The sequence below is a fragment of the Musca autumnalis genome, unplaced genomic scaffold (assembly GCF_047663935.1).
Source record: "Musca autumnalis isolate F117 unplaced genomic scaffold, ASM4766393v1 scaffold_3, whole genome shotgun sequence".
Classification (NCBI taxonomy): Eukaryota; Metazoa; Arthropoda; class Insecta; order Diptera; family Muscidae; genus Musca; species Musca autumnalis.
In genome coordinates, this window is record NW_027411866.1 from 195621825 (window position 1) to 195638591 (window position 16767).

The 16767-nt window shown below is 34.7% G+C and overlaps 2 protein-coding genes across 2 annotated transcripts; both read left to right on the top strand.

Annotated features, from left to right (window-relative positions):
- Positions 1–226: 226 nt before the first annotated feature.
- On the top strand, positions 227–1190 carry LOC141396882 (uncharacterized). Its single transcript, XM_073972572.1, has 2 exons — positions 227–417; positions 503–1190. The coding sequence occupies exons 1-2, from the start codon at positions 415–417 to the stop codon at positions 1049–1051; spliced, it is 552 nt and encodes a 183-aa protein (XP_073828673.1). The 5' UTR covers positions 227–414; the 3' UTR covers positions 1052–1190.
- A 9680-nt stretch (positions 1191–10870) lies between these two features.
- LOC141398394 (uncharacterized) lies at positions 10871–12727 on the top strand. The gene is made up of 2 exons (XM_073975679.1): positions 10871–10939; positions 12239–12727. The coding sequence occupies exons 1-2, from the start codon at positions 10871–10873 to the stop codon at positions 12725–12727; spliced, it is 558 nt and encodes a 185-aa protein (XP_073831780.1).
- The last annotated feature ends 4040 nt before the right edge of the window (positions 12728–16767 follow it).

Here is a 16767-nt window from a genome sequence, read left to right on the forward strand (position 1 = left end):
CTAAGCGAGCAATTTGAATTTTTTTGAATTCTGAGAAATTATCGATCATCTTCGGTTAATCTTCATACATGACTTGGCATTTTTTGGCAATTGGCTTTTGTGGTGTAATTCTTGGTTTGGGCTTTTTCATTGTTTTGAACGCACAAACATTATTTTGGCTATTCCATTCAATGTGTGTTATTTTTTCGAGTTTTTGTTTTGTTTTTCAATTTCGTAACGTAACAAGAGGAGTTTCAATGTCAGAGTCCAATTAAAAGTAAACACAAGAGAAGCGGACGCATCAACAGCAGCATATGGATGAAGAATAATTTGAAAAATGTTTGAATGTATAAAAGCGGTTGGTACTTAACGAAACTATAACAATTCCAATTCATCTTTTGCTGCATAAGGTGCAATTAAGAAAACAATACTAAAATGGTGGGTATTCAGAGAATCAACAACATCTGGATTTTATAAAAAAGATAATGTAAATTTTAAATCCTTTTTCTTTTTTAATTTACAGAAATTCACTTTGGCTTTGGTTTGTGCCATTTTGGGTGTTGCTGCTGCCGATGTTTCCCATTTGAGTGGAGCCTATGATTATCCCAAGCAGGATTCTGGCTACAACTATAACGGTCCAGCCCAACAGGGTGGCTATCATTATGATGCTCCTGCTGCACCCCAACAGAGTTATTTGCCTCCTGCTCAACCTCAACAAACTTATTTGCCTCCTGCCCAGCCCCAACAAACCTACTTGCCTCCTGCTCAACCCCAACAAACCTACTTGCCTCCTGCCCAGCCCCAACAAACCTACTTGCCTCCTGCCCAGCCCCAACAAACCTACTTGCCTCCTGCCCAGCCCCAACAAACCTACTTGCCTCCTGCTGAACCCCAACAAACCTACTTGCCTCCTGCCCAACCTCAACAAACCTACTTGCCCCCTGCTCAACCCCAACAAACTTACTTGCCCCCTGCTCAACCCCAACAAACCTACTTGCCTCCCAGTGAAGGCCTTGGACAGGATGGTTATCACTATCGCGTTGTCAAACGTTATCGTTTCAGATCTCATTAAAAAATGAAAAGAATGTTTCTGACACAAATAGTGATACATACGATTGTGAATTTCAATATTGTTTACTATTAAATTGTTAAATTTGTTGTTTAGTCTTAATTCCGATTTTTTATACGAAATAAAAACATTAAAGCAAAAAATTACTTACCCTTTTTCTTGAGGGTGCCAAACATCAGCGTGAAGCGATGACCTAAAATGAAAAGAATTACATTCGGTCAATCAAATATACAACAAGTAAAAAAGTATCAGTCAGCTGTGCTGACGGAGATTTGCCCTCAGCCCATGTCCAAAAAAATTAAGCAAACACAATAATTATGCCCTATATAAAATATATTGATTTTGTATCACGAGTTTGGTTCAAGATACGTGGAATATGTTGGTACCGTAACGTCGGGCTATACCAAATCATTGGCATAACAATTTTAGTAAGCTAACTTCTGATTCATAGAGAACTCGAATTATTAAAAACCTTATACTAACCCCCAGTTTTTGTAAAAATTTTTATTCTTCTCACACGAATTGTCAAATTTTTTAGATCGATTTACTCGCTTTAGCGCAAATGTAGAGCGCTGATTTTTAAATGTGGTATCCTTAACGATATATGGAACGGGTATACCAAAAATTAGATGTGTATGTCATCTGGGGTCTGAGCTATGAATGCCTAAATTATTACGAATATAGACGAACGAACAAAATAAGTTACAAAAACTGGGGATAAGTTTGAAACACATTTTCTGAAAAAGTTTGACACTAGCCATTTTATTATGCCTGCAGAATGTTCGGGCCATTACCTTCTACAAATAATTCAAATAGATTCGAGACGAGTCCTCCCAAAGTTTGTGCGCGAGGTACCCAAGGAGAGGACCGATATAGTCCATATTTCAATCTGATACATGACTGATGATGCGAGAGTTATTTTCCGGATTTCCTATTTTAGTTGGTGTCGTCCGGGTTTCTTTGAGTATTAGGCCATTATCTCAGGAAGTATAGACTTGCCACGAAAAAAGTTGTAAGGGGAGCCGCAATGACAACCTGCTGAAAAAAAATTCAAAACGGTCCGAGAGGAGCTCTTAAACTTTCCTTTTTCTGAATTTTGTGTGGGAGGTACCCGAAGAAGTCGACCGATGTAGTTCATATTCAAACCTGATCTATGTCTGGTAAGAATATTACGATGTGCAAAGTTTGGACCAAATCGATCGCACCATTTTACAGAACATGTTTGAACTTTTGCGTGGGAGGTACCCGAAGGAGTGGACCGATATGGCCCATCTTCGAACTTAAACTAAGTTTGGGTAAAATATTACGAATCGGTTGATCCGTTCGAGAGTTATCGTGCGTTCCAGCCAGACAGATGGACGGACGTGGCTAAATCGACTCCAAATTGACTAAAATGAAGTTCGTCCAAATATACTTGGGATCTAATACCATTATTTCGAAGAGGCACATTTTTGGTCGTATAAAAGTGTATATACCCTCTTTAGTGTTAAGGGTGTAAACATCACTGCGCAAAAATATGAAAATCAAAGTTTAGGGCGAAAAATTCGTTTTGGGAATGAAAGTTAATGACGAAAATGTTACGAAGAGCAAAGGACAGATTTGTCATAGACCACAACCACAAATTTGAATCAAAGAAAAAATTTAACATCCCAGTAAAATTTTAAGGAAGGGGTTCTTTGCGATGACTTGATTTCATGTCATCTTTTGCATTGGTTCAAAGGAAGTCGTGAAAGATCCGATCTTTTCATTAGGATTTGAACCAATGCAAAGGAAGTCGTGATAAATCCGATCTTTTCATCTGCATTTGTACCCATTCCATCGTTCCAATAGAGATGATGTTTGTGTTTTTATTTACACACCTGTTTATTTTCATTTTGGTATGTTCCAGTACTGCAAAAATCTACTAATTTCTACTATTTTTTTCCGTTGACATAAAGGAAAAATGGTTATCGTAGTAAAAATTAGTAGATTCTTGCAGGTTCTGGAACAGACCAAAGTTGATAGAACTGTCGTCGTGATGTTGTCTTACATTTCCTGCATATCAGACAACTAAAACTTCTAAACAGTTGGTATTGTATGAAGCTCGAAATGTCTGCAATAAAAATGAAGCCCCAATTATCGAGCTAAAAATAGAATCGGACTGCACACATTGCTATTTTCCTTCTTGTCTGTTCTAAATCTGACATACATAGAACGAAATCAATAAAAACTCGCTTCTTGGCATTTGAAAAAAAGTCCGAAACGAAAAGGAACAAGAATCTGAAAATAAAGAAGAAACGACTTTGGGAAAGAAACAATTAAAAATAAATTAATTAAGCAAAAATGGTATTTTCCAGAAAAAGTGTCTCCTCCCCGTTCGTTACATTTTGTTCTTAGAGATCCCTAAAGCAAGCCGGGTTGTAGATCCCTACATATTTTCGTCACTAAACATAAGAGTATAAATTTCAAAAATGTTGTTATAAAATAATAAAATTATAAAATAAAAGTAATTTACGAAATAAAAATACTTAAAGGAGTACTTTTGGAGTCCATGTCGAAATTTGAACTGGTGATGGGAAGATAATAGAAAAAACCTTTTGTAAGATGAAAGAATATCAGTTGCGGAGAACGGAGGAAGTAATCTTTTGCGTTGCAGCGGTGGTGATTACATTGCAATTTTGAACGTAAACTTTTTGCTGATCAATTAATTGTAGTTATTTCGTGAATTCGTTTGAATTAATAAAGAGTTTTGTTTGTCTATATTGAAATAGAGCATTTCTCCAAACAAGACATGAAAATGTCATGCCAAGGGGTTGGTGAAAATGACATGCCAAAGCATGGGTAAAATGACATGTCAAAGAATGGGCGAAAATGACGTTGAATGCATTGGTTAAAATGACATGCCAAAGCATTGGTGAAAATGACATGTCAATGCATTGGTTAAAATGACATGTTTAGGATCCGCTCATATAAAATTCATGAGTGAAAATGACAAAAAGATGACATGCCAGATCACTTGCACCCATGATTCAACTCATGATTCTGCATCGAAGATTTTACTGGGATTTTCACAACAGTTTTGTTCCATTTCTCGCCGTTCGTACTATAAATGCGACCAAAAGAACCGCTATAAAATCAGATAAACATTTTGATTTTGGTTCACTTCTCGCCCAAACTTATAATTGGAAATTTTACTAAAAGTAAGTTTCTCGAAGAGTGGACGAGATTTCAATATATTTCCCTTGGACAGTTACAAATTCCAAATACGCATAAACATTTTTTCGTCTTAATATTCTTCAAAAATTAAATAACTTTCAAGAGGGTTGGCGTTTTATTTGGTTTGGCTTCTTCTATTTGCTTTGCTTTTTAAAATAGTCAGGCTTAATCCCATAGTCGTTGTTTTAATATATTTTTAAAACAACTTTAATTTATTAGTGGGAAAAAAGACCGGGCACCGTCAAAAGTGTGGCTTATTGCTGCCATAAGCAATACCAACAAATTAGTTATGTGTTTTTCGTTTACACTCAACGAACGCATAGCAGTGGGAAATATTTAGTTTTGTTTGCAAGTGAAGTTGCTCGAGTTTAGGTAGTGCCAAAGAAATTCTCGAGCATAGTGTTTCTTTGGACACGTATATACTCGTATTGGAGCGAGCAATCTACACTTGGGTACAAAAAGTTTCTTGTTGAAAATCAAGAAACCAGGGAACTGATGAGGACATGTGGCGAGATCCGAAATTATAGTCTTCCCTTCCTTATCCTTGTTGTTTTAATAAAATATTAAAACAACGACTATGGGATTAATAAGATAACACAACTTTCTTTCTGACTTCGCTAGAATTCACTTTTTCAATACAAAACTCCTTAGGTCATGGTAGTTCGATTAAAAATTCAATTTCTTAAAAACTTTCATAAATAATGACATTCGTCCTAATAAGACAACAATAAATAAAATTACTTTTATTAATTAATTTCTCGTTGCAGTCGAGCTTAATGCCCGATGATTTTCGCAAGTGAAAAGGAAAGCCGAAGATTGGAACCCACACATCCACCACTATGTTTCGCCTTTGGTACAGTCTCATCAGGCATATCTGCTGTGTAGCGGCTTCGCTGTCATCGAAATTATCTTCTTTCAAATGTAGTTTGTTATTACAGCATTATTTTTTTATTGTTACTTTGGAGGTTAGTACTTACGTTGGTGGTACAAAACCATTGTCATATAAGCCAAAAACTGTTAACAAACTCATGTTTAAACAAGTAAAAAGTCGTTAAGTTCGGCCGGGCCGAACTTTTTATACCCTCCACCATAAAATAGTCCTAATTAAAATGGAATAATTAGGGTCCTTTCACAATTTAGGTGGAGATGAAAGCCCTTGGTGTGTGTATATTAAAAACCCCGAAGGACAGATGCGCCGTGAGTCGAACTTCCGCGTTATGGCGTGATGAAGTTTTTGCAAGAGATCCTGTAAGCCACCATGAATTAGCATTATATCTTTGTTTGTTGTTTTTGTAGAGCACTTAAGCAACAGTGAACAAAGATATAACGCTAATTCCTGATGGCCCACAGGGTCTCTAACAAAAATTTCATCACGCCATAACGCGGAAGTTCGACTCACGGCGCATCTGTCCTTCGGGGTTCATAATATATTCAAATGTCAAATTACAGCTATTTCGGTTAAAAACTGTACCTAAAATTCTCAAAATACCGAAAATCGGGAGGTACCGTTATATGGGGGCTATACCAAAACATGGACCTATGTTGACGATGTTTGGTGGAGATGTTTCATGACCACTGAGAACCTCAAATGGCAAATTACAGCTAGTTCTGTTAAAAATTGTAGCTAAAATTCTCAAAATACCGAAAATCGGGAGAAACCGATATATGGGGGCTATGCCAAAACATGGACCTATGTTCACTATGTTTCGTGGAGATGTTTCGCGACCACTGAGAACCTCAAATGGCAAATTATAGCTAGTTCGGTTAAAAATTGTAGCTAAAATTCTCAAAATACCGAAAATCGGGAGGTACCGATATATGGGGGCTATACCAAAACATGGACCTATGTTGACGATGTTTCGTGAAGATGTTTCATGACCACTGAGAACCTCAAATGTCAAATTACAGCTAGTTCGGTTAAAAGTTGTAACTAAAATGCTCAAAATACCGAAAATCGGGAGGTACGGTTATAAGGGGGCCATACCAAAATATTTACCTATGTTGACGATGTTTGGTGGTGATATTTCGTGACCACTGAGAACCTCAAATGGAAAATTACAGCTAGTTCGGTTAAAAGTTATAACTAAAATGCTCAAAATACCGAAAATCGGGAGGTACGGTTATAAGGGGGCCATACCAAAACATTTACCTATGTTGACGATGTTTGGTGGCGATATTTCGTGACCACTGAGAACCCCAATGTCAAATTGCAGATAGTTCGGTTAATTGTGGCCAAAATTCTCAAAGTACCGAAAATCGGGAGGTACCGTTATATGGGGACTATACCAAAACATGGACCTATACCCATATCCTTTGGGACATAAGTTTGTTGATCACTAGGAACCCCAAGTGCCAAATTATAGTTAATTCGGTCTGCAAATGTGGCGAAGAACGTCAAAATACCTCAAATCCGGAGGTGCCGTTATATGGGGGCTATACCAAAGAGTGGACCGATATAGCCCATCTTCGAACTTGACCTGCCATGGAAAAAGATCTACCGGTGCAAAATTTCAGCACTCTATCTCAATTATTGCGGACGCTAGAGTGATTACAACAGACGGACAGCCGGACGGACGGAAATGGTTAAATCGTCTTAAAATTTTATCCTGATCAAGAATATATATACTTTATAGGGTCGCAAATGATTAGTTCGATGTGTTACAAACGGAATGACAAACTTAATATACCCTCCATACTATGGTGGAGGGTATAAAAAAACGAAAAAATATTTCTTGTTGCAAAAATAACGTAAATTGAACAAAAAAGACATTTGTCTGTAGCTAAAATTCTCAAAATACCGAAAATCGGGAGAAACCGATATATGGGGGCTATGACAAAACATGGACCTATGTTCACTATGTTTCGTGGAGATGTTTCACGACCACTGAGAACCTCAAATGGCAAATTATAGCTAGTTCGGTTAAAAATTGTAGCTAAAATTCTCAAAATACCGAAAATCGGGAGGTACCGATATATGGGGGCTATACCAAAACATGGACCTATGTTGACGATGTTTCGTGAAGATGTTTCATGACCACTGAGAACCCCTAATGTCAAATTACAGCTAGTTCGGTTAAAAGTTGTAACTAAAATGCTCAAAATACCGAAAATCGGGAGGTACGGTTATAAGGGGGCCATACCAAAACATTTACCTATGTTGACGATGTTTGGTGGCGATATTTCGTGACCACTGAGAACCCCAATGTCAAATTGCAGATAGTTCGGTTAAAAATTGTGACCAAAATTCTCAAAGTACCTAAAATCGGGAGGTACCGTTATATGGGGACTATACCAAAACATGGACCTATACCCATATCCTTTGGGACATAAGTTTGTTGATCACTAGGAACCCCAAGTGCCAAATTATAGTTAATTCGGTCTGCAAATCTGGCGAAGAACGTCAAAATACCTCAAATCCGGAGGTGCCGTTATATGGGGGCTACACCAAAGAGTGGACCGATATAGCCCATCTTCGAACTTGACCTGCCTATGGAAAAAAGACCTACCGGTGCAAAATTTCAGCACTCTATCTCAATTATTGCGGACGCTAGAGTGATTACAACAGACGGACAGACGGACGGACGGACATGGTTAAATCGTCTTAAAATTTTATCCTGATCAAGAATATATATACTTTATAGGGTCGCAAATGATTAGTTCGATGTGTTACAAACGGAATGACAAACTTAATATACCCTCCATACTATGGTGGAGGGTATAAAAAAAACGAAAAAATATTTCTTGTTGCAAAAATAACGTAAATTGAACAAAAAAGACATTTGTCTGTAGAGGATTATATGCGACGGTGGTTCAGTATGCATGCTCGCTTTGCAAACTGAATGCGCAGGGTTCGATTACCAGGTCAGGCGACATCACATTTTTCAAATGACAAAATTAACATAAACGACAATTCCTGAGTATTTCTAAGACATACGTTGATAAAATAAAGAGTTAAATAATAAAAAAAACCTTCAGACAAAATACCACAAACTAAGAATTAACTCCGCAACAGATCAACAATAACAGAAATTAATATAAAAAATAATTTAAAAAATTAAGTTACAGCGATTTATTTATAAATGCACTTAAAACTAGAAAATAATTTTTCATGATGGAATCGCTTGCATTTAAATTAAAAATTGTGACAACGCTAAACGGAGAAATTCCATGATAAAAAATTATTTTCTAGTTTTAGGTACATTTATAAATAAATCGCTGTAACTTAATTTTTCTTAATTATTTTTATTTTTATCTTTTTAGTAAATAAATTTTTTGACCACTGACCGTTTTTTGGCCATAACCAAACAACAGTCAATTTATGCCGAAAATGAAGATAAAAACTTTAAATTGCCTGAAATTGGGTGGTACCGTTATATGGGGACTACACCAAAATCTGACCCATGCCCAGTGGATCCACCCATTGTCCAAAAATAAAAAAATTAATGTGAAAATGTTGTTGCAACATCTGGCAACTCTGACAGCTATGAAATGGACCTTTTTAAAAATATATTAATTTTTGTAATTTTGTTTTTTCAAAATAGTCTGGCTTAATCCCATTGTTGTTGTTTTAATATTTTAAAACAACTATTTTATTAGTGGAAAAGATTTGGCATTGTTCGCCAAGGGGTAAGGCAGGGAATACTATAGTTTCGATCCACGCCACTGGATCTCATCAGTTCCCTTGTTTCTTGTTTGTGGATATTCTCCACCGAAGTTATTTTTCAATAACTTCTTCAACCAGAAACGTTTTATACCCAAACATCAATCGTCAGCTCGAAGTATAAAGGTAAGCAAAGAAAAAAGTTCAATGAGAAGTTTTTCCTTGGCAACCTCATACAACTCCGACGAAAGTGTCTGCGAAACAATTCAAACCTCTTCCACTTGTGTGTGTTGTCGAATTTCGACAAATGCACACACCAAAATTTGGTTGGTCTGCTTTACAGCAAAAACAACACACGTCGTGCCAGTGTCTTCAATTTGAAGCATTGTGGCGTTTTTTTAAGTTGTATGAGGTTGCCAAGGAAAAACTTCTCATTGAACTTTTTTCTTTGCTTACCTTTATACTTCGAGCTGACGATTGATGTTTGGGTATAAAACGTTTCTTGTTGAAGAAGTTATTGAAAAATAACTTCGGTGGAGAATATCCACAAACAAGAAACAAGGGAACTGATGAGATCCAGTGTCGTGGATCGAAACTATAGTATTCCCTGCCTTACCCCTTGGCGAACAATGCCAAATCTTTTCCACTAATAAAATAGTTGTTTTAAAATATTAAAACAACAACAATGGGATTAAGCCAGACTATTTTGAAAAAACAAAATTGCAAACGCTATCCCAATTAAAAAAAACGCCACAATGCTTCATATTAATTTTTGTTTCATTCGAACGCGATCTTCTTAAGAATAGCTTCAAAATTCGGAACAGTTGACTAATATTTTTTGTTGTGAGTACAACCTATATTTTAAGTGCAAGTAAATATATTCAAAATATCGCGAAACTTATACGTATAGCTAAATATTAAAGTGGATTTTGAAGGAGGAGGTAATAGCCTAATTTTCATTAAAAAGTAGTGTTTTAGCGTGTGGTGGAATTCTAGTTAGCTGCATATTTTCTTAGTGTATTTTGTAATGTCAATTCAATCATATACTTAAAGTTGACATAAGGTTTTAGTCATGATGCCCACCAGTGCCCACCTCGGGAATAATTTTCCAAAGTAGGTCATAGGTTTAAAATTATTCAATATTAAAATCAGCTGCCATCTAGTGCCAGACTATAAATGGTGGGTCGCTGACTAAAGCTGCCCAAGAATAGGGTTTCTATGAATATATTAGCATATAGCTCTGTTATCTGACCACGTACATTAGCATAATTTGCATCAGTGGCAAGATGAAGAAATCTTCTTCCAAATTTGTCTTACGTTGATGGTACGTGTCTCCCAGGAAGAACGCTATAAGATCTATATTAAAAATTTTACCAATTTTCAGACAAAAAATATTATTATAAAATAAATAAATAAAAATAAAAAAATAAATAAATAAAATATATTTTTGGCCACTTTCTCCATACAAGTGGATCCACTGTGCCATGTCTACAATTTTTGGTGAGCGAGTTTCTGTACAATTGGGAACTCCAAATGGCAAGTTATAGCCAATTGGAACTATAAATGAAGACAAAATCCTCAAAACACCGGAAATCGGGTGGTACAGCTATATGGGGGCTATAGGAAAACATGGACCCATATTGGTTATGGTTTCATATTCATGTATTGTCATCCAAATTTAAGAAGTGTGCAAAGTTTTAGTTCGATTTGTCAACTGCAACTGTGTTAAAAATGAGTTAATAGATTTGAACTAAATCGGGTGGTACCGCTTTATGGGGGCTATAGGAAAAAATGGACCCATATTGGTTTTGGTTTCATATTCATGTATTGACACCAAACAAGTCAAATAAAACACTTTTTGATTTCCTATTTTTTTATTATTATTATATCAACGTATATGTCTTTTAGCTTACATTAATTTTGTCATTTGAAAAAAGATGTCGACTGCATTCATGCTTATCCATATTATCCACGCACAAAGAATATCTAATGAGTGGAACAGTTCTTCTTGATCTTTTTGGATAAGAATGCGTCTATTGCATTCGTTGGTGCAATCGTATTCAAGTGAATTATTGGACAAGAAACATATAGCAAATGTTTGAAGGGGAAATACAAGTAAACGATTTACACTTAACTACAGTGCTTTTATTAAAAAAAAAAAAAAAACAAAGTGTTTGGCTATACGACATAGTTCGCATCTACAGTTTTTAATATAAAGGCAACATCTAATATCTCAACCTAGTGCTGATAGACTCAACATGCATGTACATATGGTTTATATTGTTCTGCTATACTCACAAGACGATAATTGCTGTGGTGAAAATCATTAGAAGAAACGGAAAATTACAATAATACAAAATAAAAATATTAAATAAAAATCAGCAAAATTTGTCTTTGGTTTGGTTGGTGGTGTGTGGGAGTTGTTAGTCAATAAAAACAAAACAACTCGCCAAAATTGAAATGAAAGGCGTTCTTGAAATGCAGAACCTTGGCAAGACTTTATGAACATTATTACACTATTCCTAAAATTCAGTAATTTTTTTTTCTGTGTATATAGTTCCCGTACATCATATATTCGGCTCCGCCGACTTTGAAGCTTTTTGCTAAATTTGCTGACTAAATTAATTTAACTTGATATTATGTGTACAAAGTACTCGCATAATTTCTCCACAAAAAATTTTACATATATATCTACGTCTTAATGAAAGGTACAATAATTTGCTGTTAGTTAGCACAAACTAATCATTTGGATTTCACGAGAAACAATATTAAAATATGTTATGTACAAATCTACAATTAACAATTTCTACTCTTCTTAAGAATAAGTCATGACGTGGGGAGAAGCTAAGTACTTTCATAAAAATGACACTAATTATTCCATTATCGTTTAGTACACTTCATAATATAGTTCGGCCTGATGGCAATTTACGCTTTATTACTTGTATTTAGTTGATGGTTATTTCTAGAACATTTGTTAGCCACATTTCTGAATAGTTTTTAACAAACTATTCAATGATAATGAAATGTTCTTTGCACAGAAATTTAAAAAAGAACTTGCGCCTTTTCCGAAATTTGAAAAAAAGTGTTACGCTTTAAAATGATTATAACTATATAGCATTTTTAATACCTCTTATTTCGTATCGATGAATATTTTGTGTTTCAATGTCGCTATAATTATAAACGGAAAAGAAGCATACAAAAAATATAATCTGCTCCGAAAAACTTATGTATATAAAGCAGTTTGAATTTACCAAAAGTATAACAATTCAACTTTAGTCTTTACTCCATTAACATCAAACAAGAAAACATTACAAAAATGGTGAGTGTTCAAAAGCGAGTTTCAAACGAAAATAGAAATCTAATTTCAACGCACTTGTTTCTTCTTCATTTTAAAGAAATTTACATTAGCTACGGTTTGTGCCCTTTTGAGTGTTGCTGCTGCTGATGTTTCTCATTTGAGTGGTGCCTATGTTTACCCCAAGCAGGATTCTGGTTATAGTTATAACGGTCCAATCCAACAAGGTGGATACAATTATGAAGCCCCAATGGCACCTCAACAAACCTACTTGCCTCCTGCTGAACCCCAACAAACCTACTTGCCTCCTGCTGAACCTCAACAAACCTACTTGCCTCCTGCCCAACCACAACAAACCTACTTGCCCCCTGTCCAACCTCAACAAACCTACTTGCCTCCTGCTCAACCCCAACAAACTTACTTGCCCCCCGCTCAACCTCAACAAACCTACTTGCCTCCCGCTCAACCTCAACAAACCTACTTGCCTCCCGCTCAACCCCAACAAACCTACTTGCCCCCCAGTGAAGGTCTTGGACAAGATGGTTATCGTTATCGCGTTGTTAAGCGTTATCGTTTGAGATCTCATTAAAAGCGCTAATCAATTTGACTAGCAGTGCCGATACAACATATCGTTTGTAATTGTTTTCCATATATTTGTTAATTGTTGTTTGGGTATAACCCAACATTTTTTTTATAATAAATCATTTCGTCTAAATCAATTAGTTTTGGTGTTTAATTCGAGATTACTAGCCTATGTATGACTGGTGAATTAGTTTTTCGAAATAATTCGACACGCTGAGTCTACTATGTGTGTATCGTTGGAATAAAAATCTTACCAATATGAGTTTAGAACAAACGTTCAAGTATTGAAAATTATACATATTAAATTTATTATAATTATAATTAAATTTTGCACTGCCAATATGTCACAATTTCATTTTGCTACTATGGCTTTGAGACGTTATAAAATAGTCAATTATTGCTAAGTAATATTGGTTATGAATTGGAGCAAACCAGAGGCCCCACTTATCTTCCATCTATATCACAAACTTACCAATATTTATACATTTAATTTTTATGAAACATCCTGATAATTTTAGCATGTGTTCCCACAAACATACCCGAATCGACAAGGGAAAATTTACTAAAATTCTAACTATAACAGCACTAAAATTTATCACATTTCAAAAAAACAAAAATACCATATTTTATAGGTTTATGGGATCAGAAAAGTGGAATCCCATGTACGGTATATGCACTTGAATAGAACATGTTTGATTAATTATAATATAAATAGTCAGCATTGTGCCAAAGGCAGGTGTTGTGGTTTCATACATGGCAGACATACTCTTGAATTCATACTTGGAGTCTAGCTGCAAAAGATGTGAATAAGAAAAGAATACAAAAGATATAAAGTAATTCATTTAGAAAGAAGCAGCAATTACGCCTTTGTTGTAATAAAATGCTATTTTTCAATTTTCCTAAATATTTTCGGATGTTGTGCTACTAAGAATGTCAGTTTGAAGGATTACGACAACTTTACGCAGATTATAAATAGAAATAAGAAAAGGAGGGACTGGACCTATATTGTCGATAAAAAATATATAAAATATAAATAAAAATATAAAATATAAAATACAAGAAAAATTAAAATATAAAATGTAAAATACAAAATATAAATATAAAATATGAGATATAAAATAAAAAGTATAAAATATAAAAAATATAAAACATAAAATAGAAACTATAAAATAAAGAGTATAAAATAACAAGTAGGCCAAGGCTATAGTCGGACGGGGCCGATCATGTGATACCCTACACCTTTACCCCTAGGAATTAGCTCTCCACAAATCAAAATTTTTATGGAACAAATAAATATATTTTATTATATTGTATCACACCAAGCGTAAATAATAATATAATAATTGTTTTCGTATATTTCGATCAAATTTCAGTGAACCAAAACAATTCACAAATGAATTATTTTAGAACAGTTTTAATCTTTTAAACTCCACGTTAAGTTCATAATTGCTCTTATTTGCAAGAATGCTTATTTTTTTATTAAAAATATATGAGGAATAATATCCGGGAAAATTTATTATCCGTAATGCTTCCGGTCCCGAGCATTACTAATAATCGAAATTTAACCACGTCCACTTTTAATTTTCAATTTTTACCTTTTCTACAAAAACTACTGAATTTATTTTCCGGAAATTGTCAGGGATTGTACAGCGATGGCCCTTTGTGAAAATAGGCAACATATTTTGTTGAATTTCGGAAGGGGCAGGATACTTGCCCTATACCCCATTTTTCTTTAAAAATGATATATTTACAGTAATTACCAATGTATCGGGTTGGAAATCAAATTTGCGAGACAATTGTGACTGTGTCTCCGACCTTACCCTATTTTTGGGACACAAAGACTTGACCACGCCCACTTTTTAAAATATGTTACATCTACAAAAGTACTGAACCGATCTTCCTGAAATTTTCATTAAATGTACAGGGATGGCATCCGGTAAAAATAGGATGCATATTTTCTTGAATTTCGAAGGTGCGGGGTACTTCACAATTATATCTTTATGAATAAAAATCAAATGCCGTTATAACCCAACTTAGGTTTTTATGGAAAGAAAATTTTACCACGCACACTTTTTCAATGTTCAATTTAAATTTTTTCTGCAAAAACTACAGGGATGGTCCTCGAAAACAGGCTACATATTTTATTGAATTCCAGAGGGGGCGGGGTACCTCCCCTGCGCGATATTTTTAAAAAACGCTATATTTGCAAATACTACCAGGTACTTCTTTGGTCCCAACTTAATTTCATTAAATTTTCAGAAAATGATCAGGAAAGTCCCGTGTACTACAATGCTCTTTATTTATAGACGAATTTCCGGGGCTTATTGTTTTATAATCGCTTTATTTGCTAAACTTATGAGTTCATTGGCTTGAAAATTAATTTTCCATATTATTTCATAAAAAAGGAAAAGCTTTTTACCAATTTCCATCGAAACATCCTGCACATATTTGCACTTTTCATTTTTATGTGTTATTTTATCTTGCTGATATATACATATTTTCGTTGATCCAAAATGCTAGAATATAGTATAGGGTAACATCCTGTCGTTTAGGTGAAATTTAGAGATTTGATTTATTCTATTTTGATCTGATACGATCGGATTTTAAAGATTTGTGAAAAACGGAAAAGACCCCTTTTATGGCTCGCACGAGGGTTATTTTTTTTTAAAAGAAAATATTCCTCGCATTCTTGTCAGTAAAGTTGCCAAAGACAACATATATTTAAAGAGCAAGGATTACAAGTAATCTTAACTCAAATATTTCCAAAACTGTAGAAACGCTAGAACCTTGCACTCCTATTTAAATTTTTTTGGTTTTTCTTGGCAAAATTGATACCGATATTTTCTTGGTATGTAATGCAAATAGAGATTTCATTTATATGGTGACTTATAGTTAAATTTAGCGAAAAAAATACTTTTGTCTTTGACGCCATTCTTCTAAAATGATATTTGTATGACAATTTTGTTAAAACTCACGTGAAGTACGACTTTAACCCTAAAATGTGTTTCTGGAGTTGAGGTAAGATATAGAGTTTTGGTGTATTCTATTCTATAATAAAAAATGACTTACTTACTTACTTAGCTGGCCCATTACAGAACATTTGTTCCGTAAGCCGATGATATGGCCTAGCCAACGCAATCTTTGCATCTCGATACGTTTATCTATACTGATGTCGTTGTATAGCAGATACAGCTCGTGGTTCATACGACGTCGATATTCACCGTCAACGCAAATTGGTCCATAGATCTTTCGAAGAATTTTTCTCTCAAACACACCAAGCACTGCCTTGTCTGCTTGCGGAAGTACCCAGGCTTCTGAACTATACATCAGCACGGGTAGTATCAGTGCACTGTGGTCCCAGCCAGCGACAAAAATACAAAAATTGATGTCTATAAATTATGATTGTAACTATTCAAATCTATCGTAGACACATCAAATTTTAGTATTCCGGCTTTCTTTTTACAACTTCTAACGATACTAGCTAAAGCAGAGCCACAGAAGTGAGCATTTCCATTTGAAAAAATTGAGACATTGAAATTTCCTTTAACGTAGTGACAAGTTGCTAGTGATGTGACAAAAACGTAATGTGTAAAATTACTATAGTAAGAAATGGAAGTTAAAGTTGATAGTATTTTTATTATTTTTAATTGATAACATCATAAAATTGTATCTTTATTTTGTAGTAAAATTGATCTCTTTTGAAATGTATTTTTGTGAGTGATTTTTATTTAATATTGTGGAAAGAAATCGACTTTTAGTACCTTGGATCCTCGCGGATCCTCACGTTATTTTTATTTAAATGTTCGTGGAAGTGTCCAGAATTAGAAAAAAATTATCTGGTCTGCTAAAAGTTGCCGAGCGGTATTCAATTTTCATTATACTGAGTATACTCGGAGTTTTGTGAATGTTTAGTATAGGGGTTTTGGGTGTTTTCAAGCAATCGGTGTTAATGTTTTGCATTTTATTTCGATCTTATTTTATAAACAAGTAAGAAAAGCGTTAAGTTCGGTCGGGCCGAACTTTTTATACCCTCCACCACAAATTTCA

Excerpts from the sequence above, each read along its gene's own strand:
- LOC141398394 (XM_073975679.1), top strand. The coding sequence starts at position 10,871 with ATGCGTCTATTGCATTCGTTGGTGCAATCGTATTCAAGTGAATTATTG. Across the intron at positions 10,940-12,238 it reads ACAAGAAACATATAGCAAAT|AAATTTACATTAGCTACGGT; the intron begins GTTTGAAGGGGA and ends TTCATTTTAAAG.